The sequence below is a fragment of the Pelodiscus sinensis genome, chromosome 2 (genome assembly GCF_049634645.1).
Source record: "Pelodiscus sinensis isolate JC-2024 chromosome 2, ASM4963464v1, whole genome shotgun sequence".
Taxonomy (NCBI): domain Eukaryota; kingdom Metazoa; phylum Chordata; order Testudines; family Trionychidae; genus Pelodiscus; species Pelodiscus sinensis.
The window spans coordinates 70,183,775-70,209,802 of NC_134712.1; the positions used below are offsets into that span (position 1 = coordinate 70,183,775).

The 26,028-nt window shown below is 43.5% G+C and overlaps 1 protein-coding gene across 2 annotated transcripts in view; it reads right to left on the reverse strand.

The window, feature by feature from the left end:
• Positions 1 to 26,028, reverse strand: part of SPIDR (scaffold protein involved in DNA repair) — a 348,017-nt gene that overhangs the window by 190,625 nt on the left and 131,364 nt on the right. For both annotated transcript variants that reach the window (XM_075920729.1, XM_075920730.1), the window contains 2 exons: positions 24,303 to 24,559; positions 16,679 to 16,779 (listed from right to left, as the gene is read on the reverse strand). In XM_075920729.1, the coding sequence (XP_075776844.1) occupies positions 16,679 to 16,779; positions 24,303 to 24,559 (358 nt within the window). The remainder of the gene's footprint in view (positions 1 to 16,678; positions 16,780 to 24,302; positions 24,560 to 26,028) is intronic.

A 26,028-nucleotide genomic window follows, 5' to 3' on the forward strand; every position in this document is an offset into this window, starting at 1 on the left:
ATAGTGGTATTGTCTCCGTCTGCTGGCAAGCGTATGTACACCCAATATGCAGAGGGTGGCACGGGAGTCCTTCTTTGTGTTGAGAACATCATTTGTCTTGGTCGCAAACAGTTTTCTAGATCAAATGGAAGGTCTTCCACCATGGATTGGATCTCACACAGGAATGTAGCTGTGGAAAACCAAGAAGCTCCGCCCATCACAATGGCAGAAGCCGTGGTTCTACCAGCAGTATCGGCAGCATCTAGTGCCGCCTGGAGGGCAGCTCTAAAAATGGCTTGTCCCTCCAAAAGTAAGGCAGAGAATTGAGGTCTCTTTGCCTCAGGGATATCACCAGCAAACTCCATGAGTTTGAAGTAATTGCGAAAGTCATATTTAGCTAACAAGGCTCAGTAGTTTGAGATTCCGAACTGTAAAGTTGCAGAAGTATACATCTTGCACCCAAATAGGTCAAGCCCCTTTGTGTCTTTGTCTGGTGGAGTGGTATAAAAGCGATGCTAGTGTAACTTCTACCACTAGCTAGTTTAGTGTGGGATGAGTGAAGAGGAATTACAAGGTATTGGCAGGTACATAGTATTTCTTGTCTGCACGCTTGCACGTGGGTGGGATCAATGCAGGTGTTTGCCAAATTATGTTGGCTGCATCCAAGTTGGTGGGATTGATGGGGAGGGCAATTTTGTAGGATGGAGGAGTCTGGAGTATATCGGTGAGCTCATGATGGGGTTATGCCACCTCTCCGTGGCAATTCTGAGTTCAGCTGCAACTCTCTTTAAGAGTTCATTAAAGTGCTAGAAGACATCTGTGACTGATGGTGGAGGTGTCACGATAGCCTCATCTGGTGATGAAGAAGAATTGGTGGGGAGTAATAAATCCAGGCATGATTCCTCTGTTGCTTGGGGTGCCTGAGGTTCCGATTGCTGCATTGATGAGGATGTGTGAGGTGTAATAAAGGCAGTGTGTTTATAAGGACTCTGTTACAGGCTGTGATGTCTCCTGTATAAGCCCCAAAGACTCCAATAAGGCCATTGTGCTTGATGCAGTACTGGAGGAGGCATCCAGTGGTGTCCATACCAAGAAGGAATTGCCCTTGAATTGTATTGGGGCTTGTAATATTTCATTGTGTTACCTACCAGCCCTGTGCTCTTGGGGAGCCAGGGAGTGACACTCGTGGAAAACCATCCCCCTCCCCCAGGCCACTTCTAGAATCAAAGACAAAGCAATGAAAAGGCTGGGGAAGACACACCTAAACTGCTTCAGACAAGGGTGATAGAATTAAGGAAACACCCCAGCCTTATCTTCACTGAAGATAGAATACAGAGTCATCTCCATTAGCTTACAGAATGGAGACCAGCTCTTCCAAAGCAGGATCCACACTGAACTATGGGATATTGAAAGTGGAGAAGCACTGATTGATGGGAAATCTCTGCTCCAGATGCTAATGAACCCAGGCCTGCTCACACCCAAATTAGTCAATATCAGACCAATTCTAGTAATGGATCTTATTGACATCCCAAATACTGAAACTGCCTAGTTGCATTGTGAGCTCCTTCAAGGAACATCACCCATAATCAGGTGTGATCAGTCTCTATTGTCTCACCTCTGTTTATCCATAAACAAATCCAGTGTTCTCTTCGAACTATTGTCCTCTCTCTATAAAACTCCTACCCTTGCCCAAGAAAAACTGTTCTGATACCTGGATTTAAAACTTCATCAGTTACATTGAGAATTCTTCATCTCCTGTCTGATCGTGCTGGGGGCTCTGCTCTGCTTGTCTCCTGCCGTCTGGACCGCCGGCTCCCATCACCATCTGGGAACCCAGATCAGTGCAAGCTCCATGGAGTGGTGAGGTCTCTCTCTCTCTCCTCTCCTCCAACCCCCCAACTACCTCTCTAAGCATAGCCTCCTGACTCTGTCCTATGTAAACTGTTATATGGTTAGCTAGCCCTAACAGTTGTAATCCGTTTCAATTTAGATTTAATATTGTAACTATTAGATTTAATATTGTAACTGTTTTGTGTGTTTGGCTCCCTATATATATATATTCACTACCCTGAAATAAATAACTTTCATTGTTAAGCTGGTTGCTTCTCTCTTTCTTTCTCTTTCACTCATTCTTCCTCAAGGGGTGTTATTTTGGCTTCCCCATTCGCTCTGCAACAACACTTCTTGTACCCAAGCTAAAGATCCCTGTAGTGCCCAAAATCCGGTGGGGTTTGCTCATCGTGTGGCTTACCAGTGAATGATTGTGGTGTGAAAGTGGGGATAGGAGGTGCTGAACCTGGGGGCTTATAAGGATGGCAGCTTAAAGTGCTGTTTAATCCAGCCCACTGAGTCCAAACGCACATAAGGGTGCAGTGTGGCATTGCTGTTAAACCCAGCCTGCCGAGTCCAGGGACATATGAGGGGGTCAGCTTGGGAGTGCTGATTACCCAGTCCTCTCAGACTGCTCTGTTAGTGGGTGTGAGTGTCTGTGTGTGTTGCTAAGGTGGTAAGAACCCTATTCTGAGGAACCTAGTTCCTGGAGGAGAGCTCCAGTGGGAGGGGGAATTGGCAGCAGGGAGAATTCAGCTCCATATGAGAGCGCAAGTAAGCACAAACAGCACACTGATAGAATTGTTAACTTCCCCCCAGTCCCATAAGAGTAACCCTAATAAATGAGCATACCCCAGAATATTGGGCAAATCTGGTAACAATTGGAGGGCTGTGGTGCAGAGAGAAGGAGGCTTGTGCTCCTTCCTCATCATCACCAGAGAATTGCAATGCCCCGGGGATAGAACACATGATGTTCGGCATGAGTGCAGAGAAATCTGGTAAGTTGGCGGTACCGAGTATACGACTGATGCCGCTGCTCTGGTCAGTGCCGATGGTGCCAAGGAATGAGAGGGTACCGTTGGAGTGGAGGAAGTGATCGGTGCCAGTAGTGGCATCAGTGCCATAGTCATCGATACTGTGGAAAATGTCGGTACCCATGGTGCTTGAGCCAGTACCAATGTTGGTGACAATACCGTGGTCTGTGCTGGTACGGTCTTAGGGCAACGTTTAGGCCCTTTGCCATTGGTGCCGCCAGCAGCTGACAGTGCCTGAACACCAGAGGTGCCCTGCGCGTCGTAAGTGCTGACGCGCCGCCTCTATGCCGATGGTTTGGGTGGAGACCGTTTTCTCAAATAGAGCTGGTGATGAGGCACAGAGGAACTCCTCTTTTTTATGCCTTCTTGCCCTGAGGGGAGCCTGGGGGTGAACGTACCTCCCTAGGCTGTCTTGCCGGATCTGAAGCTGGGTGTGCCTTTTTTCCCATAAGGATCAGTTTCAGACGAAGGTCCCTGTCCCTGTGAGTCCTGGCCTTAACTTTGGCCCACTGGGAACAATCCTGAGATGGTGCTCTCTCAAATACCTGACACATTGTAAATGACCATCTGAGATAAGTATTGCGTCTCTACAAGAGGATCAACATTTAAAACACAGGGAGCCGGGCATGATGGAAATTTTTTTTTAAAATTACAACTAACTATTAAAACTATTAGCAATGTGAGAAGACCACCACCAACTATCTAAAAACTAAGAATTAACACCTAACAACAGCTGAAGAGTGTGAATAAGGCAGACAACTGAAGAGCTCCATCTAAGGTTGTCAGTTGAAAAGGAATGGGAGGGCTTGGGCTGTACCGCGCATGTGCAGTGCTGACTTGCACAGCGTACGCTGGTTCATGTTGCACATGAGCGGCCTGGCAGGAGCTCCTGCAAAATCTCCAATCAAGGCACTGGGTTTGCACCAAGACCAAGTGTGAATCTCAAAAAAGAACAAGAAAAACACTTTAAATGGCATGCAGGAATCTTGACTACCACAGGCACTAACTTTCCAATTTCCTGGAAAGTACTCAACCCCCATTCAGTCCCAGATTCCCAGACTCAGACCGAGTCCTCTTGTTAACTGGGTAAGTATGCCAGTAAAGCTAATGCTTACCAGGTAAAAGATTAACTGGTTAACTTTTTACAACTTAGTCCCAAGGCCTTGCCCCAACTCCACTCCTTCCCCCAAACCACACCCCCTGCTCCACTCTGCCTCTTAACACCCCATTCTGTCCTCTCCCTCAGAGCACTCTATAGACAACTGATGCTGGACACAATCTCACGGAAAGGTCTTATATCCTCCCAGCCAACACCTCCATTACACCTAGCCCAGGATCACTACACTACAAGCAGGAGTCGCTTGGATGGAAAGGTGTCTGCTGATAGATACTAAGTATACGCTATTTTTTTCCAGTGGGTGCTGGAGTGGGGCAGAGTGCCTATGCTGATTATTAACAATTGATTGGTTGAAGCAATAGCTATGAAACTGTGTAATATAGAGGGATTATACTGATACTACTATTGAGTATCTATTTTATATTAGTATACTATGCTAATTGGCGTGTGTGTGTGTGTGTGTGTGTGTGTGTGTGTGTGTGTGTGTGTGCGCGCGCGTGCATGAAAGGACCTTACCTCTTATCCCATGACAACTTACTTTACTGAAGAGCCTTTGGTGAGGGATCTTGTAAAAGGCTTTCTGGAAATCTAAGTATACTAGATCCCCCTTGTCCACATGTTTGTTGACCCCTTCAAAGAACTCTAGTAGACAGTAAGGCATGGTTTCCCTTTACAGAAACCATGTTGACTTTCTCTCAACAAATTATTTTCATCTATTATTTACTATAGTTTCAACTAATTTGCCCAGTATTGACATTAGACTTACTGGTCTGTAATTGCTAGGATCACCTCTAGAGCTCTTTTTAAATATTGTCATCACATTAGCTATCTTCCAGTCATTAGATTCAGAAGTTGATTTAAAGGATAGGTTACAAATCACAGGTAATAGGTCTGCAATTTCACATCTGAGTTCTTTCAGAAGTCTTAGATAAATACTATCTGGTCCCAGGGACTTGTTACTGTTATCAATTTGTTCCAAAACCTCCTACAATGACATCTCAATCTGGGACAATTCCTCAGCTTTGTCACCTAAAAAGAATGGCTCAGGTTTGGAGATCTTCCCAATATCCTCAGCCATGAAATTGGTTGTTCCTTCCTAAGTGGAATACTTTGTATTTATCCTTATTAAACTTCATCCTTCACCCATAACTGAACAGACTCATTATTTTACCTGCTCAATTAAAACTACGATTCTACCATCTGTAGAAATCTTCATGAACATACAAAAATAGGGTTTTTCTAGATTGTTTATGTCATACAGGGGACTGAAAACAGGAGGACTATTATTTTAGAAAAAATATATATATGTGAAATTCTTAGAACGACAACCTTTTCTCCATCTTTTGTCTCAGCTAAAGCGAGAGGACTATTGAATAAAATTATCTATGCAGTTTATATTTTACATCTAACTCTATAATCTGGGAAACGAGAGCTATTAATGCAGTCTGCCAGAAAAGCTGTAATTCAATTAAAATAAGAATGGTACAATGTCTTCGGTGGTGTATTATTAAAGTGTATATTATTTATTAAACAGACAAAGAGGCCATATTAAGTAGAAATTAAAATGTGACTTATTCTTCAGGTATTAAGTACTGACCCAAAACCCACTGACATCAAATTTTGTTCTATGAAATAAGCAGTTTCCCATAAAATTAGATAAATACATAAATAATAAATTATGTACAACCACAAGGACTGTTCCAGTATATGATAATTACTTGCAGAGATTAAATAATGAATTATACTGCAGCTCATTCAGTCCCAGGGAAGATGGGGAGTGTAAGTTTCTCAGGTCAAAAAAGCATAGACAGCCCGGGGAAAGAATTGACGCATCTCTTCAGAAAATATACACAAGTTGTGAAAATTGTAGTGATAAGAGAATTCCAGGGGAAAAGGCTAAGAGATGAAAGGAAGGGGAGCTGTACAAAGTACTTCGTCAACAGCAACTGAATCTCAGATTCTCACCTCTCTCTCTCCCTCTTCCCCCCTACGATTTAACGTCAAAATAATGCATGCTAAGTATAGCCCTGCAAAACTGTGGAGATCCATAGACCATGACAGTGGATTGCAGATGAATGAAGATCGACATTTTGTAGGGCTCTAATAATAAGATCAAGCTACAATCAGTGCTAGAAGAAATACAGGGGCACAGAATTCCTGCAAAATCAAGATAAAGAAATCTTAATACAAAGCCCTAAAAATAAAGAATTTTGTTTTCCAAATTAAACCATAATTTAAAGCAAAATGAATTAATATTTTTATTCCTGTTTTGTGCAAAGGTAGTCTGGACAGCATATGTTTGGATTTATCATGTGAGCAGCTAAGCTCTGCGTCTACAAAACTGACATCATCTGAGTGGATTAACTGCTCAGTTTCTGAGAAGGACAGATACTTCAGTCAGTCACTTATGATCAAATATAATAAAAGAAACATGACAGAGCCAAATTGTATGATTTACAGATTACAAGTAATTTTGTAATACACTTGATGTATCAAAATAATTAAAATTAATAATTTAAAATTTGAATTTCCTAGGGATTTGCCATTATGGCTCCCAAGAAAATGAAATATATATTCTATTAGATTTCTTTTGATTCTGTTTTCAACCCTCCACAAAATCAAGTCTTTCAATGGAAATGTAAACAATCCCATAAATATGCAGTTCTAAGAAGTAAATTCATATTATGGTGCTGTTTTAGAAGTACAGAACAGAGTGCAACTGTTTTCAATTTGATTACCTTTTTATTTTTTTTGCATTTTTTTTTTGTTTAAAAAAAGATAAGTTATCAGTCTGTCCCTGTTGGTTATCAATTTTAAAATGGGACAATATTTTAAATTCACACTTTTTAAATTTCTACTTTTCTAATTTGTGCCTGATTTTACCCCAGTTGGAAGGTGCAGAATGCTTTCAACTTCCATTATATTCACTGGAGCAATAGCCAATTCTGTATCTCCCTGATTCAGGCCACATATTTTCTTCCCAAGTTAAAAAAAAAAAGTCTTAAACATTTCTTTTCTACATCAATAGTTTTTCAACTTGGCTTCCCTTCCTTTGCTCTTCTTCCTTCCCGCAGAAGAAGTGTCCAAGCATGGGGACTTCAAATTCAGCCAACAAGTACATGCCAATCCAAAGCCAATGTTTCAAAATCAGGAGGCATAGTGGGGCTTTCAGGGACTTAATAGCATGTGCAAACATATCTGGATGTTAATCAGCTTTCAAGAAATATTTCTTCGTGTGGTGAAGAGAAAAATACAAAAGTTAGTTACCTTTTAGAAACTAAAGTTTTTCGAGATGTGTGGTCCCTATCTCCATGCCACTGTGGGATTACATGCACCTGGAGAATTTTCAAAGCAAAGTCCACTGCTCCACACACGTGCCCTGGTTCACCTCATGCACCTCACAGGAAAGGAAAACATGTGGTGAATACAAATGGGGCCCACACATCTCAAAGAAGAAGTTACTCACCTTTGTGCAGTAACAATGGTTCTTTGAGATGTATCCCTGTGGCTGCTCCACTCTACGTGTTGGGCTTGTCCTGGCACTGCTGGCCGGAAGTTTTCAATAGCTGTTGTCAGCCAGACCACGCATGCACAGTCAGCGTCTCATGCAGTTCGCGCCTTTCCATCGTTGCACGCGGTCCAGCTCCCAACACCAGTTCCTCTCACCGCTCGCTATCTGCAACAAGAAAAACAAGCTCCAGAGCAGGGAGGAGGGCAGGACATGGAGCACCCACGGGGACACATCTCAAAGAACCATCATTACTGCACGAAGGTGAGTAACTTCTTCTTCGATTGGTCCCAGTGGGTGCTCCACTCTAGGTGACTGTAGAGCAGTAGCTGGCATGTGCTCCAGAATCAAAGTTTGTCTATGACCGACAGTACTGCCGAAGCGACAGTAGAGTCCGTGGCTAAACGCTGCATAATTGCGTAATGTCGCATGAAAGTAGTTCTGGAGGACCAGGTGGCCGATCGGCAAATATCGGTCAGTGGGACTCCCCGGGGAAATGCTGTAGAGGTAGCTACCGCCCTCGTGGTGTGAGCCTTCAGTTGCGAGAGAAGAGGTTTATTCCGAATAGTGTGACAGGAGGTGATACATGTCCCTATGAATCTCGCCATACGTTGGCTGGAGAGCGCATTACTGTTGGACCGTTCTGCAATTGACACTATTAATCTCTCTGGGTATGTCTACACTACCACCCTAGTTCAAACTAGGGTGGTAATGTAGGCAACCGGAGTTGCAAATGAAGCCCGGGATTTGAATTTCCCGGGCTTCATTTGCATCTCGCCGGGCGCCGCCATTTTTAAATGTCCACTAGTGCGGACTCCGTGCCTCGTGGCTACATGCAGCACAGACTAGGTAGCCGTGCATGTAGGATGACAAAGATGGCAGCGGCTATGTGACCCATCAGCTTTAGGCAAGTGTGCACTGAGACTGTGGGGGCATTGATGAGAACCTCCACTATGTTTTGTATTACTCAAAATCTCTCTATTGGTAAGTACACTCTTGCAGTGAGAGAGTCGAGTGTGGCACCTATGAATTTTATATTTTGGGTTGGATCTAGAGTGGACTTCTGCTCATTTACTATGAGGTCCAGAGTGTCAAGAGTCTGTCTGGCTAGCATCACCATGTGCGACGTCTCCTGCCGTTTTCTGCTTGTTAGCAGACAATCGCACAAGTAAGTGAATATGATGAAGTTCAAACGACGGAGACGTGCGGCCACAACAGAAAGGGTCTTTGAACAGACCGTGGGAGCGGATGCTAGACTGAATGGTAATACCCGATATTGGAAATGGTTGCTTCCTGTTACAAAATGCAGGAATCACCTGTGTCTTGGGTGGATGGTGATGTGGAAGTACGCATCTTGCAGGTTGAGGGCTGCAAACCAGTCATCGTTGTCGATGATGGTAAGGGTCACCATCTTGAACCTCTGCTTCCAGAGATATCGATTCAATCCCTGCAGATCAAGGATGGGCCTCCATCCCCTCGTTTTCTTTTCTGTTAGAAAGTAACAAGAGTAAAACCCCTTTCCTCTGAATTGATCTGGGACCCTCTGTACTGCCCCGATGGAGAGAAGGCAGTAAGCCTCTTGGCATAAGAGGTCCTCATGAGATGGGTCCCTGAAGAGGGATAGGGTTGGTGGGGTGGTAGGGGGGAGGGAGGTGAATGGGATCATAAGCCCCGATCATACGAGTTCCAGCACCCATCTGTCAGATGTTATGGTAGCCCACTGGTGGTAAAAGGGCCACAGACAATGGTGGAACACAGGGGGAATGTTGATGTGGCTTGCAACAACGTTTGGTGTTTGCATGTCCTCGACCGAGGAGTCAAACCTGCTGCTTTGAAGATGGTAGATTGGTCACGTGTGCTGGTTGAGGGCGCCTGTGCTGCAGTCATTATTTCAGGTGCACTTGCTCGTATGGCCGTTGATGTTGTCACTGATATTGATATTCGTATCTTCTCTGTTATGGATAATACCATTTGTGTCTAAAGGGCGGGATGTACATCCTGAGAGTACACAAGTACACTCTTCCACTCCCCACACAGGTAGTATGTGAGTCTTTTCTCGAGTAGAGGACCTCATCCGTTTTGTCCGCGAAGAGTTTGCGTTTGTCAAACGGGAGGTCCTTCACTTTACCGTGTAAATTCTTGGGAACTCCGGTTGTGCCTAGTCATGGTGCTTGTCTCATGGAGATCACTGTGGCTGTGGATCGTGCGTCCATATCCGCAACATCCATTGCGATTTGAAGCCCTGTCCTTGAGGAAGCGTAACCTTCTTGAACCACTGCCTTCAATAGTGGCTTTTTGGATTCGGGGAGATACTGAGCGAGGTTGGTTAGCTTCAAATAATTATCCAAGTTATGGTTCGAGAGCAGGGCGGCGTAGTTTGTGATGTGGAGGAGTAGGGTGGCAGATGAGTAAACTTTCCTGCCAAAAAATGTCCAGCTTTTTCACATCCTTGTCCGTTCCTGTGCTTTTAAACTGCGGAGCCTTAGCTTTTTGTTGGGTTGCGTCCACTACTAACAAATTAGGTTGGTGGTAGTTGAATAGGAACTTAAGGCCCTTTGGACAACACGAAGTATTTTCTGTCGGCCCGTTTGTTCGTTGGTGTTGTTGATGATGGCATCTGCCAAATTTCCTCTGCAGCCTCCATGATTGCCTCATCTATGGGAAGCGCAATTTTGGATCATTGTTGTGGATGTAAATTTTTCAGCAGATGATACTTTGTTTGGTCTGCACCTGCACTAGCTGCACTTCCTGAGACTCAGCAACCATCTTAAAAAAATCCTGAAACTGTCTCAGGTTGTCCTGGGGGGACATATCCCCTGGGAAGACAGCCTCATCCAGGGAGGATGACGACTGGCCTGTTGGTGAGGTCCCCCGAGGTTGATTCTCACCATCCGATATCTGCCCCTCCTCCGGGTCCGATTGATGTGGCTATGTTGGAGGGATATTGGAAGCTGATACGGCGGGATGCTCCTCCTGCTGCGTGTGTGTCTCTGGTAAAGAGTGACGATAGCGTGGGGAGTGGAAGCAGTATGATGACCAGGCATAGGAACGAGACCTGTAATGACGACACAGTCTGTGATAACGGTCATAATACCAGTCAGAGTAAGTTGGTGAGGATTGCCTCGATGATGACATGCTGACGTGTCTTTATAATAGCTTGTAAAGGGAGAGCAGGTTGGAGAGCGGATCATCTGAGGTGAGCCCCTACTGGATGGTGGAGGTGACTGCGAGGTGTGCCTTTGCGGACGTGTGCTATAACCGCACGGAGGCTCTCGGTGCAGTGCTCTGGGATTGCAGTGTGGTGAATAAGTTGTCCTGGTGACGCGAGACTGCTGCTTTCCCTGTATAGGGGAGTGGTTCATTGGCGCCGAGGGGGACAGTGCTGGTGAAAAGACTGGGGATGGGGAGAGCGATGGAAGGCATGTAGTCAATTTGCGAGCAACTTTCCTCGGTGCTGAAACGGTGCTGCTGTCCAAATCTGCCTGCTCTCTCCCGCCATTGGATTGCCTCAGTGCCGAGGTCCGAGTTGGTTCTGCAGCCTGTGGCACCAAGGTGCCTGGTGCCGGTGTTGGCTTCAGTGCTGGTGTCTATTTATCTGTGGCTCCGGATGCCAGCACTGAGTCCGGTGCCAATAGGGCACTTGCGGCCGGTGTCGGGGTGGCCGGTTTTTTGGAGGTGCGTGCTGCTGAGGTTTTTGAGGCTACAGGAATAGTTCCTGATGTGCGTGGCTTATCCCCCTCCTGACCCTTGTCATCGGACCAGTGGGCAGAGAGTGTGTGGAGGAAGCTCGCAGTTTTTTCGCTACTACTGCCCCTTGAGACGACGCTCTTCATTTGTGCACCAAGGCCACGTCTGAAGTCGAGGGCAGTGCGCTGTTTGCAGGGCCTTATCAAACAGGATCATCTTCAGGCACATTTCTCTGTCCCTGCGTGCCCTGGCTGTGAGTTTGGAGCAATGGCCATGCTTCTGGGGAATATGCTCCTTCCCCAGGAAAGGAATCAGGCTGCATGGCCATCCGAGACCGGCATAGCCTCCCAGCAAAGGAAACATTTTTTAAAGCCTGGTGAACCAGGCATGGTGGGGTCCATGATAAGGTTCCCAGAATAATAAGAGCGAAGAACTAACTATAGTGTCTATATTAATTATTTTTTTTTTAACTATGAACTAACAACTAGAACTACTGAAGAAACACGAACTAACTACTAACTAATTTTTAACTTTTAACAGTTTCATCTGACTGAGGAGAAGAGGGAAGCTCCTCCAGCAATAGAGAACAGTTGAGAGGAACTAGAGGGAGCTGGACCGCGCGCGATGAGGGAAAGGCACAAACAGTGCAAGACGCTGACCGCACGTACGCGGTCCAGCCAACAACAGCTATTGAAAACTTCTGACCAGCAGCACCGGGATAAGCTCAACACCTAGAGTGGAGCACCCCCTGGGACCACTCGAAAAAGAATCTCCAGTTACTGTACATAACTTTCTCTTCTTCTTCCAGTGCTGCTTCCTAGGTGTATTCCACAATGGGTGACTGATAAGCAGGACTCAAACAGGAGAAGGATTCAAGGTCACAGATGACAGATAAATGAAGGACTGCTGTTCCAAAAGATACATCATCAGAGGAATCCTATACTGAAATGTCTAGAAAACATGTGGACTGAGTGTCGTGAAAAGTGTCATGAAAACGTGGATTTATGAGTATCAATGAGACACCTCTTGAAGCAATGCCATAGATAGTTCTTATGCTCTTGTGGAATGAGCTCTTATTCTGAGGAGAGGGAAGATTAGACAGCTGATAGCAGAGCTAAATACAGGTATCAAAATATATTTTTACAAATAAATAGAGAGTTGAAGCTTTGGACACTAGAGTTCCGGCCTAGACTGTGAAGCAGAGAGTCAGAAATGGAGAGGTGATCTGTCTGCCCTGCCCTTTATCACTTTGAGACAAGAGGTATGTCAGAGTGAACGTGTGAGCTAACAGACAGTGCTTTCAGAGTATTCTGGCTCTGGACACACAAATGTACCACACAAGTTGGTACATACTAGGGATCAGAAGCTGGAAAAAGGAGCAAATTTACATTTGGTTTTGTTTTCAACACAGAAAAAGTTCAGAAATGTTGCTGGCAAAAGAGGGTACCAACAGAAATGTAGCTCTTCGCCATTCTTCTATGGGCCTAAAAATATTAATGTATAATATTAACTTTTACATAACCATTAAGTAAAAGAAATCTTGAGTAGCAAATGAAGCTCAAACTCTTCCAGATTTTCATGCTCTTAGGGTTTGTCTACACAATTCATTATTGCATCTCAGCTATGGTATAAATTCTAGAACAGACAAGAGCATCACACACTAACTGTCCGTGGGACCCTGGTAGCGAGGACTACAAGTTCCTTAGTGCACACTGATGTAGTACTATGACCCTTCAAAACTGCACTACCCCTTTCCACTGCATAAAGTATATAATTCTTGTCCTTATCATAAGGATTTTCATAACTTTGCCCCTCTACTAGTCTTTCTGTTTGTGTCATATTGAATTCCTGCCATGTCCCCTTCTGACTGTACATTCACAAGAAGTTTGGATTGTAACTCAAAGTAAAGTAGTTTCTCATTAATAAACGCATGCGGGAGATTTCCCGCAACCGCAAAACATGCATCCTTAGTCTTTGTTATTTCTGTTGTCTCAAAGGTAGAGCTTTGAGAGCTTACATAAATAGTTAAAACAACCTATTCCATTTACAACATAGTAATGTCTTAAGCCTCTGTAATGATTGTAAAAAAAAAAAAAACACAACACTCGGGTAAATTAAATGTATATTGTGCAAAAGTTCAGAGTTTTCTTTTTTAAAATCTATAGCACACAATCTCAGTTTGCCCCAAAGCATGTGTCACCTACTATAAAGAGCAGATTCCTTAAAACATAATCCAGCACAACAGAGCTATTGCTTTGCATATCATGCAAGCCCTTTAGAAACTGCAGCTGCTTCCTCTGCAAGAGGCAGGCCTAGTCAGTACAAAGTTCAGCTGCCAAAGACTCCCCCTTGCTCCAGTGACATTTCCAGTCTGCAAGATACAGAGCTAAATGACCACACAGAATCTTGCACTTAGTGACTGCAGATTCCTGGGACTACCTGTTCCACCCATTCCTTAAAGATAAGGAGTCCAAAGGACTACACAATCTTCACAATCACAAGCAGAGATGGGCCAGATGCCTATAAAAAACACAAACCCAAGATCAAAAGAAAATAATATTAGCTTGTTAGGGAGCAGTGGTTCTTTCCCTCCCCAATCATTAGAGTGCCTTTGTGTATTCCACACACCTAACATACTGATACTGTGTTTGTGAAAAAACTCCACAGTTCAGTCTCCCTTACATGTGGGAGCAAAGAACCTGTCAAATCTCTACTATGGAAAAATGCTGGTGGGATTTTGTCTCTTTTCTCTTATTACACTTTTTACAGACAGGGCAAGTGGGTTATTTTAGCCTCTTTCTCTCTCTGACTGGAATTATTAACCTAGAAGATCCCAAAGAAGTTTGGCATACAACAACCTCACTTTAAAATTGTTCATAATTATCATTCACATCCCCATGGTAGGCACACATACGTACATTTGGTGTGCACTCTCTCTCTGTTCCTCTCCTCCTCACTTGAAAAAAACCACCAAAAGACCAACAGCCCTATTCAGCAATCAGATGCAGTACAGTCAGTTAGCCTGTCTTCCAAGCAGGAGCAATTATGGAGTAAATCACTGGTGCTACAAGGGAGATAATTCTCTTGTAACAGAACCTACATCTTTTAATGGCAGAGCCCAGGAAACTCTCAGAGTCATTCCAAGCTGCTATGGAGTCTGAGTTAGACAAAAGCAACACCCTTCATGAGTAACCCTCTCAGTTTACTGTATGAAAGACAGCAAATGTATGCTTCAAGGGAGCGATGTTTTTTGAAACACTAATTCAGCTCTGCTCCAGAGAGGTAGCCGAACCACAGCAGTTACGTACAATTAAGCTCTGCAACAGAAAGGAGGTCAGCAGAGCAAAAGAAAGGAATTTTTAAACAACAAAGCCAAAAAGAAAGGTTTCATTGGATGACATGGAAGTTGACAACACACAAGATAACAACAAAATAAAAGCTTCAGTTTTTGCAACATAAATGCCACGAAAGGGTCAGCCAGACCCGCCTGGAGACATTTCTCCTGAAATCACAAATAAAAACAAGAGCCTTGGTTTAATTTCATTGGGAATTCCTCCCTCCTTGCTTATCACAGAATTTCTGGTCTATATGAACATACAATACACAGTATCCAAAATGACTTCAGAGATCTTCAACAGCTAAACAGCTCCAAATCCCTCACACTGATCATGGTCTCTTTTCTGTCTGCTTTTAGTAACAGAAGCAGAAACAAGAGCTGCATGAGAGTTAGAAACAATCCTGCATTTTAGAAATATCTGAGCAAAGAAAACCCAGAGCTGCCTGGAACAGTTCAAGGCCAATAGTGCCAGCATCAGGGCATACTGTCAGAAGCAGGGCAGAGACCCCAAACTGGTGGTATGTTCCATAATTAGATTATACCAATCCAGTAACTAATATGAATTCCTATATCACTATAGCAGTTTTATCTGGAAGTCACAGGAAATCCCCTTGGGCTCTCTAGTGTATCTTGCCACATAATTAATATAAATGATTACTTACACAAAAATCACAAAATATTCAGGTTGCTCCCAGTCCCAAGAGACCAACCACTTACCCCAATCCAAACCTGTAATAATCTAAAGATTTATTAACCAGGAAACAGAAATAAGAGCAACATACAGCAGGAAAGTACATATACACAAATGAATTTCAGTCTGCCATTCAAAAGGTGACAGAGATGTTGCAATCTGTTAACTATGAATGATTTTTAAGGCTCAATTCAGGTCAACCCTGGGGATTTCTGCTTTGTTTCTTAGCTCCCACCCTTGTGCGATTCCAAGCAGCAAAGAGATGAAAAATCTTCATGCTAATTGTATTGCCCTCTTCCAGTATTCAGGTGGATAGCACAAGGCCTTCTGCACAGACGTCTCTGTGGGTGAATGGAGAAGCTTAGTCCTACAATGGCCTACTTAATGTTTGATAGTTCTCCTGGATGGATGGGGTGGGAGCTACTCTTCCTGTCTGAGTGCACAAGTTCAGAGCAGGAATGTTTACAATCATAAAACAAACTTTATTGCATGGAATACAGACATTATAAGTGAGATTAACGCATGAAGCAATTTACAAACATTTCATAGTCTAAACTCTAACTGCTTTCTCATAAGACTAATACCTATTTTGAACAAAAACTAACAAAGGTGAGCTGGTTTGATTTCCAACTATGAATCTGTCAGTTCTCAGTTAATGCCTACAGCCTTGGCCAGAGCTGGGACTTTGTTTACCAATGTTCTGAGTTTGAATTCCAATCAGATGAAAGCCAAAAGTGTAATAGTTAGCAGCACAACAAAAAATATTACACTTAGATTACAGGAAATTACACAAGATTGCCCAATTATCACAGGAATTTTTAACCGTTCAGGCTGCAATTTTCCATATTGGGCATCTGACTTAGGCTAGATAATGTATATTTCCCTAGTCCAATTTGGTTTTCAAAATAGGTTTTTTATTTATTTTAGCCTTTTTCTTTTTAACTCAGCCTATGTACAAAAACAAACCTAAAAAATAACAGCCGTTTGGTTGAGAAGCTCTAATACTTCAACTTTTTGTGACCGATTTGAAATTTTGTAGTGAGCTTGCCCTCCCAATTCAGCAAATGGAGTGAGCCTGGGGGGGGGGGGGGGGAATCACAATTTGTACACACTCAGAATCTGACAGTTAAAGTCTTAGAAAATTCTGAAGGGCATGTGATCATATAATTGCAGACTGCATAATAAAAGACTGGCAGGAATGCAAGGAGAATGAATTTCCTAATTTTTAAGCCCCTAGATAGACAGAAAATTTTCACCTTTTGAAATTAAGAACTTCAGTGAGAGGGACATTATGAATACCTATTGTACTAGATAAGAAATGCAGTTCTGCAGAGTATCAATGCTTCACATGCCACAACTGAGAGACAGTGCCCTATAGAATATAAACATGCACCATATTACTGGATGCATGGCATTGTAAAATATTTTTCTAATAAACAGATGTGTGTAGCATGTTATATAAAAGCACATATTTTTGTTATCACATGGTTCTTACCTGAAAAGGTTTTATACTCTGAAATACATTGATGTTTCCAAAAGCTAATGGCAGACCTCTCTCTGTTCTGTAGCCGATTTAATCTCTCTGCTAGCCCTCCTCTGGAGAGAATAAAGGAATGCACAATTAAGCCAAGAATTAGTATTTAGTTTTGCCAAGTGACAAACCATAAGCAGCTAAAACATTTATTCTGTTACTCTTAGAGAAAGAGACAATGTGAAATTACATTCTATAGATTTGTTCAGACAATTCAGATTAGGCTACAATCCCAATAAAATGTGATCTTAATACAATAAACAAGACACACAAATTTTCATTATCCTGGCATTCAACATTTAAAGTCCCTCAGTCTCCCACGAATGTGAGCTTAAGAAAGTGTTTCCCTACTCCCTCTGCACTTCCACTTTTTTTTTGTAATTTAAAAGAAAAACACAACTATAGGACAATTTTGAAAACGCCACATTTGTCAAGAGCAACATGCTGCTCAGAATGTCACCTTATCCATAGCTTTCACCTACAATTCACTTTACAGCCACTTTTCCAAAGTTGCTTGTCCTCTGTGTGTAAGTAAACTGAGACGGATTCTGGGTGGTGGAGCAGTGGGTTTACGGCAAGCTTATTCTTGCCCTGGTCCTGTACCACTCCTGAAAGAAGCTGGCATGTACAGCAATGGCTCCACAGCTTCATGTGCTGCCCCTCATCCACAGGCACTGAGCCCACAGCTTCTACTGGTGCCGGTTCCCTGTTATTGATCAATGGGAGCTGCAGGAGTGGTGTCTGCTGGCAAGGACAGCATGTTTATAAATGACTAGGGAGGAGTATAAATATATTACAGGCAGTCCCCGGGTTACGTACAAGTTAGGGACTGTAGGTTTGTTCTTAAGTTGAATCTGTATGCAAGTCGGAATTGGTACATATTGTAGGGGAAACTCTAGTCAAACATTTCTCCAGAGCTCAGTCTTATTCTCCCACACCTCACTTCCCTCAGTCCTTTATTCTCAAGCTGAGGTGTCTGCTGAGAAAAGCCTCTCCGCATCTCCCTGGTCTGCTGTGGGGGGCGCTAGCTTTGCGTCTCCCTGGTCTGCTGGGGGAAAGCAGCTAGTGCAGGGTTGCCTCACCCCGTTTGTAAGTAGGGATCCGATGTAAGTCGGATCCATGTAACCCAGGGACTGCCTGTACTTGAGAACACAGGGGAGTAATCAGGAAAGCAAAAGTGCAATTAGAATTGCAGCTAGCAAGGGATGTAAAGAATAACAAGATGGATTTCTACAGGCATTTTAGTAATGAGAGGGCGACAAGAGAGGGTGTGGGGCCCTTACTGGATGAGGGAGGTAACCTAGTGACAGATGATGTGGGAAAAGCTGAAGCACTCAATGCTTTTTTTGCCTCTTTCTTCACTGACAAGGCTAGCTCCCAGACTATTGCACTAGGCAACACAGTATGGGAAGGCGGTGGGCAGCCCTCGTTAGAGAAAGAACAAGTTAAGAACTATTTAGAAAAGCTAGACATACACAAATCCATAGGTCTGGATTTAATGTATGCTAGGGAACTGAAAGAGTTGGCAAATGTCATTGCAGAGCCTTTGGCCATCATCTCTGAAAACTCGTAGAGATTGGGAGAGATCCCGGATGATTGGAAAAAGGCAAATGTAGTGCCCATCTTTAAAAAAAGTGAAGGACAATCCAGGGAACTGCAGACCAGTCAGGCTCACCTCAGTCTCTGGAAAAATCATGGAGAGGATCCTCAAGAAATCCATTTTGAAGCACTTGGAAGAGGGGAAAGTGATCAGGAATAGTCAACATGGATTCACCAAGGGCAAGTCATGCCTGACCAATCTGATTAGCTTCCATGATGAGGTAACTGGCTCTGTGGACATGGAGAAGTCAGTGGAGGTGATATCCCTTGACTTTAGCAAAGCTTTTGACACAGTCTCCCACAATATTCTTGCCAGCAAGTTAAGGAAGTATGGATTGGATAAATGGACCGTAAGGTGGATAGAAAGCTGACTAGATTGTCAGGCCCAATGGGTAGTGATCAACAGCTCAATGTCTGGTTGGCGGTCGGTTTCAAGCAGACTGCCCCAAAGATCAGTTCTAGGGGCAGTTTTGTTCAACATCTTTATTAATGACCTGGATGAGGCGATGGATTGCACCTTCAGCAAGTCTGCATCTGACGCTAAGTTGGGGGAAAGGTAGATACATTGGAGGGTGTCATGGCTCCTTCCCCACGTAACCCTCGTAATCATGACAGAGGGTAGGAATAGGGTCCAGAATGACCAATACAAATTGGAGGATTTGGCCAAAAGAAATATGATGAGGTTCAACAAGGACAAGTGCAGAGTCCTGCATTTGGACAGAAGAATACAAAGCATTGTTACAGGGTGGGGACCAACTTAGGTAGCAGTTCAGCAGAAAAGGACCTGGGGATTACAGTAGATGAGAAGTGGGATATGAGTTAACAATGTGCCCGTGTAGCCAAAATGGCGAATGCCAAACTAGGGTGCATTAGGACGAGCATTGCGAGCAGATCTAGAGAAGTTAATATTCCCCTTTATTCGACACTGGTGAGGCCACATCTGGAGTATTAACAATAAGAAGTCCTGTGGCCCAAAGGCATTTTATGGCACATGTATCTGATGAAGTGGGTCTCTGCCCATGAAAGCTTATGATCCAATAAATCTGTTAGTCTGTAAGATGCCACAGGACTTCTCATTGTTTATGTATATTCAGACTAACACAGCTACTCCTCTGACATCTGAAGTATTGCGTTCAGTTCTGGGTCCCCACTATAGAAAGGATGTGGATGCATTGGAGAGGATCCAACGGAGGGCAACCAAAATGATTAGAGGGCTGGAGCACATGACCTACCAAGAGTGGCTGAGGGATTTGGGCTTATTTAGTCTGCAGAAGAGAAGAATGAGGGGGGATCTGATAGCAGCCTTCAGCTTCCTGAAGGAAGGTTCTGAAGAAGATAGAGAGAGGCTGTTCTCAGTAGTGACGGATGGCAGGACAAGGAGCAAAGCTCTTAAGTTGCAGTGGGAAAGGTCTAGGTTGGAAAATAGAAAAAATTATTTCGCTAGGAGGGTGGTGAAGCACTGGAATGGGTTACCTAGTGAGGTGGTGGAATCTCCATCCCTAGAGGTTTTTAAGTCCCAGCTTGACAAAACCTTGGCTGAGATGGTTTAATTGGGGTTGGTCCTGTTTTGGGCAGGGGGCTGGACTCGATGACCTCCTGAGATCTCTTACAGCCCTATGATTCTATGTGGAGACTCCCTTCTCAGCCTCTCTCAGGTGCCGCAGGGACATGCCAGTTATTTCCAGGAGCAGCAATTACAATAGAAATAATTACTGCAGCCACGACAGGTTAGGCATGTTAGAATTCACTACTCAAAGAATTAAATTTAAGCATGAGAGAGAAAAGACAATTATGAAATGCAGAGACCAGTCAAAACCCAAAAATAACACACTTTGCAAGCAGGAATAGAAGTAATAACAACCCCCCCACCTATGTGTTGAGTTGGGAGATGAGAGTGCAGGGCAGTTTGTGTTCATGAGAAGGACAGACACACACACAGTGTATGAGAGTGACAGATTTTCATTGTCAAGCTCCCTCCATTCCATTCTCTCTCTGTGGAGATAGGGTACGGAAGTGGGGACAGGAGGAACACCCTGACATCAGCACCCCCCTTTTCCCTCCCACACCCTGCACAGCAAGGACATAAGAACATAAGAACGGCCGTACTGGGTTAGACCAAAGGTCCATCTAGCCCAGTATTCTGTCTGCCGACAGTGGCCAGCACCAGGTGCCCCAGAGAGGGTGGACCAAAGACAATGATCAAGCGATTTGTCTCCTGCCATCCCTCTCCAGCCTCTGACAAACAGAGGCCAAGGACACCATTTTATCACCTGGCTAATAGCCTTTTATGGACCTAACCTCCATGAAATTATCTAGCTTCTGTTTAAACTCTATTATAGTCCTAGCCTTCACAGCCTCCTCTGGCAAGGAGTTCCACAGGTTGACTACACGCTGTGTGAAGAAGAACTTTCTTTTATTAGTTTTAAACCTGCTACCCATTAATTTCATTTGGTGTCCTCTAGTTCTTCTATTATGGGAACTAATAAATAACTTTTCTTTATTGGCCCTCTCCACACCACTCATGATTTTGTAGACCTCTATCATATCCCCCCTCAGTCTCCTCTTTTCTAAACTGAAAAGTCCCAGTCGCTTTAACCTCTCCTCATATGGGACCCGTTCCAAACCCCTAATAATTTTAGTTGCCCTTTTCTGAACCCTTTCCAAGGCCAAAATATCTTTTTTGAGGTGAGGAGACCACATCTGTACACAGTATTCAAGATGTGGGCGTACCATAGTTTTATACAGGGGCAGTAAGATATTCTGGGTCTTATTTTCTATCCCTTCCCTAATAATTCCTAGCATCCTATTTGCCTTTTTGACCGCCGCTGCACACTGCGTGGAAGTTCTCAGAGAACTGTCCATGATAACTCCAAAATCTCTTTCCTGATTTGTCATAGAGCAGGAGGCTTCCAGGGGCAACTCTAAGGCAAAGGGCAGAAGCAGCATGACAGTGGGTGGAGGGACAACTGAAGTGCCAGTGCTTGACAGATTCCCAGCCAAACGAGTCAGGATCAACTGTCAGAGGCTCCAAGATCTACTGGCAGATCCCAAATTACTGGCTGGTGACCACTGAGTTAGACAGTATGTTTGTTATATAACAAATAGTACAGTTTGAGATTTGTATCATATTGCTTAGCACTTCAAACTTTCTCAAGAAAGAGCACTTTGTGTGACAATTTAACATGTACATTCATTTAGCGACCTTTTATGCAAACATGATCAGTCAAGCTGAACTTGATACATTCTCTGGTGTCACTATTTTATCCAGTGAAATCCCTTGGAGAAACATCCAATTTAAGAAGCAAAATACATGCCCTAGTTCAGCACTTAACATGGAATTTTCATTGTAGGAACACCACCTTCCTGAGCAATGGTAGCTAAGTCTACAGAAGCATACTTTAATTTACCTAGCTGTTTTTACATGGAGAGTTAGGCTGGCCTACCTATGATACTCAGAGATACTGATGGTTCATACCTCTGAGTAGGAATGTGAAGGACTAGTTGACTAATCGACTAGTCGCTTCCCCCCACTGCTTCTATCCGATAGAGGCAGCAAGGTGGGCAGGGGAGGGGGGAGGGCGAGAAGAGGGGAGTACTTCGAAGTGACAGCGCTGCACAGAGCCCTGCACAGAGTTGTTCCGTGCGGCTCTGCTGCTTTGAATGCCACAGGGAGCTTGGCGTTAGGCTCCTCATGGCATTTCAAAGCATCAGCACCGCTTGGAGCCCGGCATCATCTGGGGATTCAGCTGACCCCAGGTTCCGCATGACGGTGGCTCTTTGAAATGCCACAGGGAGCCCAGCATCGGGCTTCTCGTGGCATTTCAAATCAACAGCACTGCTTGGAGCCTGAGATCAGCTGGGGAATCAGCAGCTGACCCCGGGCTCCATGCAGCACTGCCACTTTGAATGCCACAAGGCTAGCAACCCTAGAACTGTTCCTACACTTCAAAGGTGGAGGCGCCCAATCGACTAATTGAACAGTCGATACATCTATTTGATTAGTCAATAACCCGATACTTACCATTCTTACCCCTAAGTGCAACAGATATGTCAATTAAATTTTTAGTGTAGACTAAGACTTACTGGTCATTGGATCCGAACTCCAGTGAAGCTAAATTTAAAGAAAATCTGTTCTGCACTTTGAACATGCAAGTGTAATACAGGGGAAGCTGACTTCTGAGATGTTCTATTGTTTGTTCCTTTTTAAAAAGTGTTAGAAAGTCATGTTCATTATCTAAAATATCAAAAACAACCCCATTAAATATGGATCATCTAAGTTTACTGGTCCAGTTCATTTGAATTTAAGAGTAACTGTTTTTCACAAGTTATGTCCTAAACATACTTGATTTCTCAGCCACAGACCTTACTGCACTGTTCACCCACTGACAAAGAATTGTTTCAGAATCTTAGTTTCCAAACACTACCTCTCGTGGTTGTGAAAATTACATTCCGTTCAAATGTAGAGAATTTTTGATGCAGATAATTTTTATAACAACTTTGAAAAGCATTAGCTGCCCAATTCAGTCAAATAGGGTGTTAACTTAGAAAACTAATGAGTATTCTTTAACTGTCAACATTGTTAACTGTTTCACAGCTGATCATTAGGTTATTAATAATTTGTATTGCAGCACTGCCTGATCATTTAGACCCATTTGAGTACCCACTGTAGAGAGTACTGATACATAAAGAAAGACAGCTTAGGGAAGTCTGTCCAAGTATTTGTCTTAAAAGTCCCCTCTCAGCCCAAGAAATGGCATATCTGGACTACAGAGGCTATACTGGCATAGCTAAAATGGTATAGTCTCATAGTATAAAAGAAGCCTACTCAGACAGGTATTCAATTAGGATTGCAGTGTTCCTAGCAGACGGATGGAAGCTAGCTATGTTAATGAAAACTCTTTTTCCATCCTTCTCTTTCACATCCATGACCAACAACTACCTTGATGGTATAACTTTTCAGCATAGATCAGGCCCAATCTAATGGAATGTGTAATTTAGAATTTGGAATGTATAAGCTAGATCTATGCTTATAGTTTTGATTGACCTGATCAGGGATGTGAAAAATGTATACCCAAGTCCCACAGTTATGCCAAGTTAACTCCCCAGTGCAGAAGAGGCTAGGTCAACAGAAGAATGCTTCTGTGAACCTAGCTACTGCTGCTCAGAGAAATGGCTTCCCTGGGAAAGGGCTAAAGCTAGGAGCTCTGCTGCTCCTGGGGTGGTGCAGCCACTTGGCATGCGGCCCTACCTCAGAGCAGCTGAGTAGCCACTGTGCGGCTCTGCTGAGGAGATGGGCAGGCCTCAAATTCTTGGTGTGCGCCTGCTCAGCTTCACACCCGAGAGGGAACAATGGAACTGATCATATATACTCTCTACCATTCAACATTATAGGAACCGTGTATAAAAGTGCTTCTCCACTTTTCTGTTGCAATTGCCTGGGGCTCTATACCACAGTGGGCTCTGTGAAGATAAATTACATGCTTCAGCCCAGGCCAGCAGGTCTCTGGCTGTTAGTAGGAGACCTACCATCTTAATCTGAAGTATCAATATTCTGTATTCCTATGTGCACTGGTGGTTCAGTTAATAAAGAGAAGCTGATGATGGAGGCTCAGATAAACAAGGTTCTAATGTACCTTTGTTCTTACTTCAACCCTAAAGCCTACCTATCCCCTGCAGTCTGACCTAAAAAAGCAGGAAAGTGGGAAAGAATTAATTTCTGTAAGGCATGTTAAATCACCATTAAAAGTGCTACACTTAGAGAGCTGGATCCAGTGCTTTTCTCACTTATTTCAAGACAGAAAATGCTTTCTCATTTCTTTTTTTACAGTTTGACTGTCAGCAGATGACAACATCTGAGTAAGTTTTTCATGTTCATAATTTTAACTTTAAAAGAAATTAATATTATAGTAGATTCTAGTGTTTATGATAAATGATAGTTAACGTTGATATTTTCAATTGAAGTTTTTCCTTGAAAAAAATTGTAATCTACCTTAGTAATTTCCTCTTCTTTGCAGAATCTTCTGGAGTCCTTGAAGTCTTATCTGATTGTTTCTTAGGTGTCTGCAGAAGGGCCTGTGCAGATTTTAGCCAGTCACTTGCAGATCTGCTTGTAGCCTGCACCAGATCTGGTTCAGAACTTGATTGCAGCTTTTTGCTAAATCCAAAATTGGAAGACTCTGCATCCACCTGGCCTTCTTCCAAGTTTTCACTATCAGATGAATATTCAGAAATTTCTGTAGAAACTGTCTGGACATATGAAAACGAAAACAAACATGGAGTATCAACTCTGAACATGCATTGACAGGAAAATATATTTGATTTATCTTTTGGGTGTAGGTTTGTCAAGTTTGTTGGAGTCAACTATTTTCCCTATCTAAAGTAAGGATGTTAAGGAATGGGTATTTGGCTAATCATGTAGTCGATACAATTTGTATCGACTACACGATTAGTCGATAAGGTGAGGCGCTCTGCAAAGCCTGGCATCTCTTACTTCATTTAAAATGCAGAGGTGCAGCAGTCTCGGACTGGCACAAGCCAGAACCTAGCAGTCCCGGTTCACACCAGGTCGCAGCCCTAGTGCTTGCGCCAGGTCCAGCAGCCCCTGTTCTCAGCAGCCCCTATTGACAGTGGCTAGTGGTGGCTTGGCGACGGCAGCCCCTCTCCATGGGGGGGGGGTCACCTCCCTGCTGGGACCCCCACAGACAGGGACGGCTGCTAGAGCAGCCTCAGCTTGCTGTGAGCATAGGTTGCTTCGCAGCAGCCTCCCCTCCCCCCCGCCTCTGACAGAGGCAGCAGAGGCAGGCTCCCCCCAGCACCAGCTCTCATTCCCCCCTCTCTCTGCTGCCTCTCATACAGGTGCAGCAAGGTGGGGAAGCAAACAGTCAAGTACTCCACTGAACTGCCCAAGAAGCCTATGCTTATGGGATAGTTGAGTAGTCAACTACTCACTTACATTCCTAATTTGTCTACTACGTATTATGGCTTACAGGAGTGGTCCCAAATGTTTTATGTCATGGCCCTCCTTACCCGTAATGTAATCTCTCCATGCCTCCCCTGGGAGAAGGGGCCAGAGACTGAAGCCAGGGCTAGAGTTGCAGCTGGGACCATAGTTGGAATATAAACTGTTGCTGGGACCATAGCTGGGAGGACCACTGGCTTACAAATAGCCTTGAGTATGATGGATCTAGTTAGTTTAAATTGTTCACATTACCTTGGATTGATCCCAAATGATCCTCTTTATAAACATTTTAAAATTACTTACATGGGAATATACAAAAAAGCATTGGGGTACAGTATCTGAAAGTCATTACAAGTCTTAAATTACCCAAACATTTTCTATTGTGTGTGTGTGTGTGTGTGTGTGTGTGTGTGTGTGTGTGTAGTTTATTAGTTTGATGAAACAATTTTATATTTATCAATATGGAAAACTAAAGTCTACTATTTTCTTTTAAATGAAAGTATAATTTAATTTTCCATCTTGAGTCTCCACTTCTGGTATAAACCATGTTAAAACTGTGAACCATTCCCCACAGAGGGTTTTCTTTTAATTTCAGTTGGAATAAAATTCCCAGAAAATATTTTAGGATTACTCCAACTATTCTTCAATTATTCTCTATTTCTACTCTCCTCAGGCAAAGGTGAGGTGACTATAATGAGTTAGGTGAAGCAGTTGGAGAGAATGGAGAGATTAATTATGATGACTTCAACCCTAAATT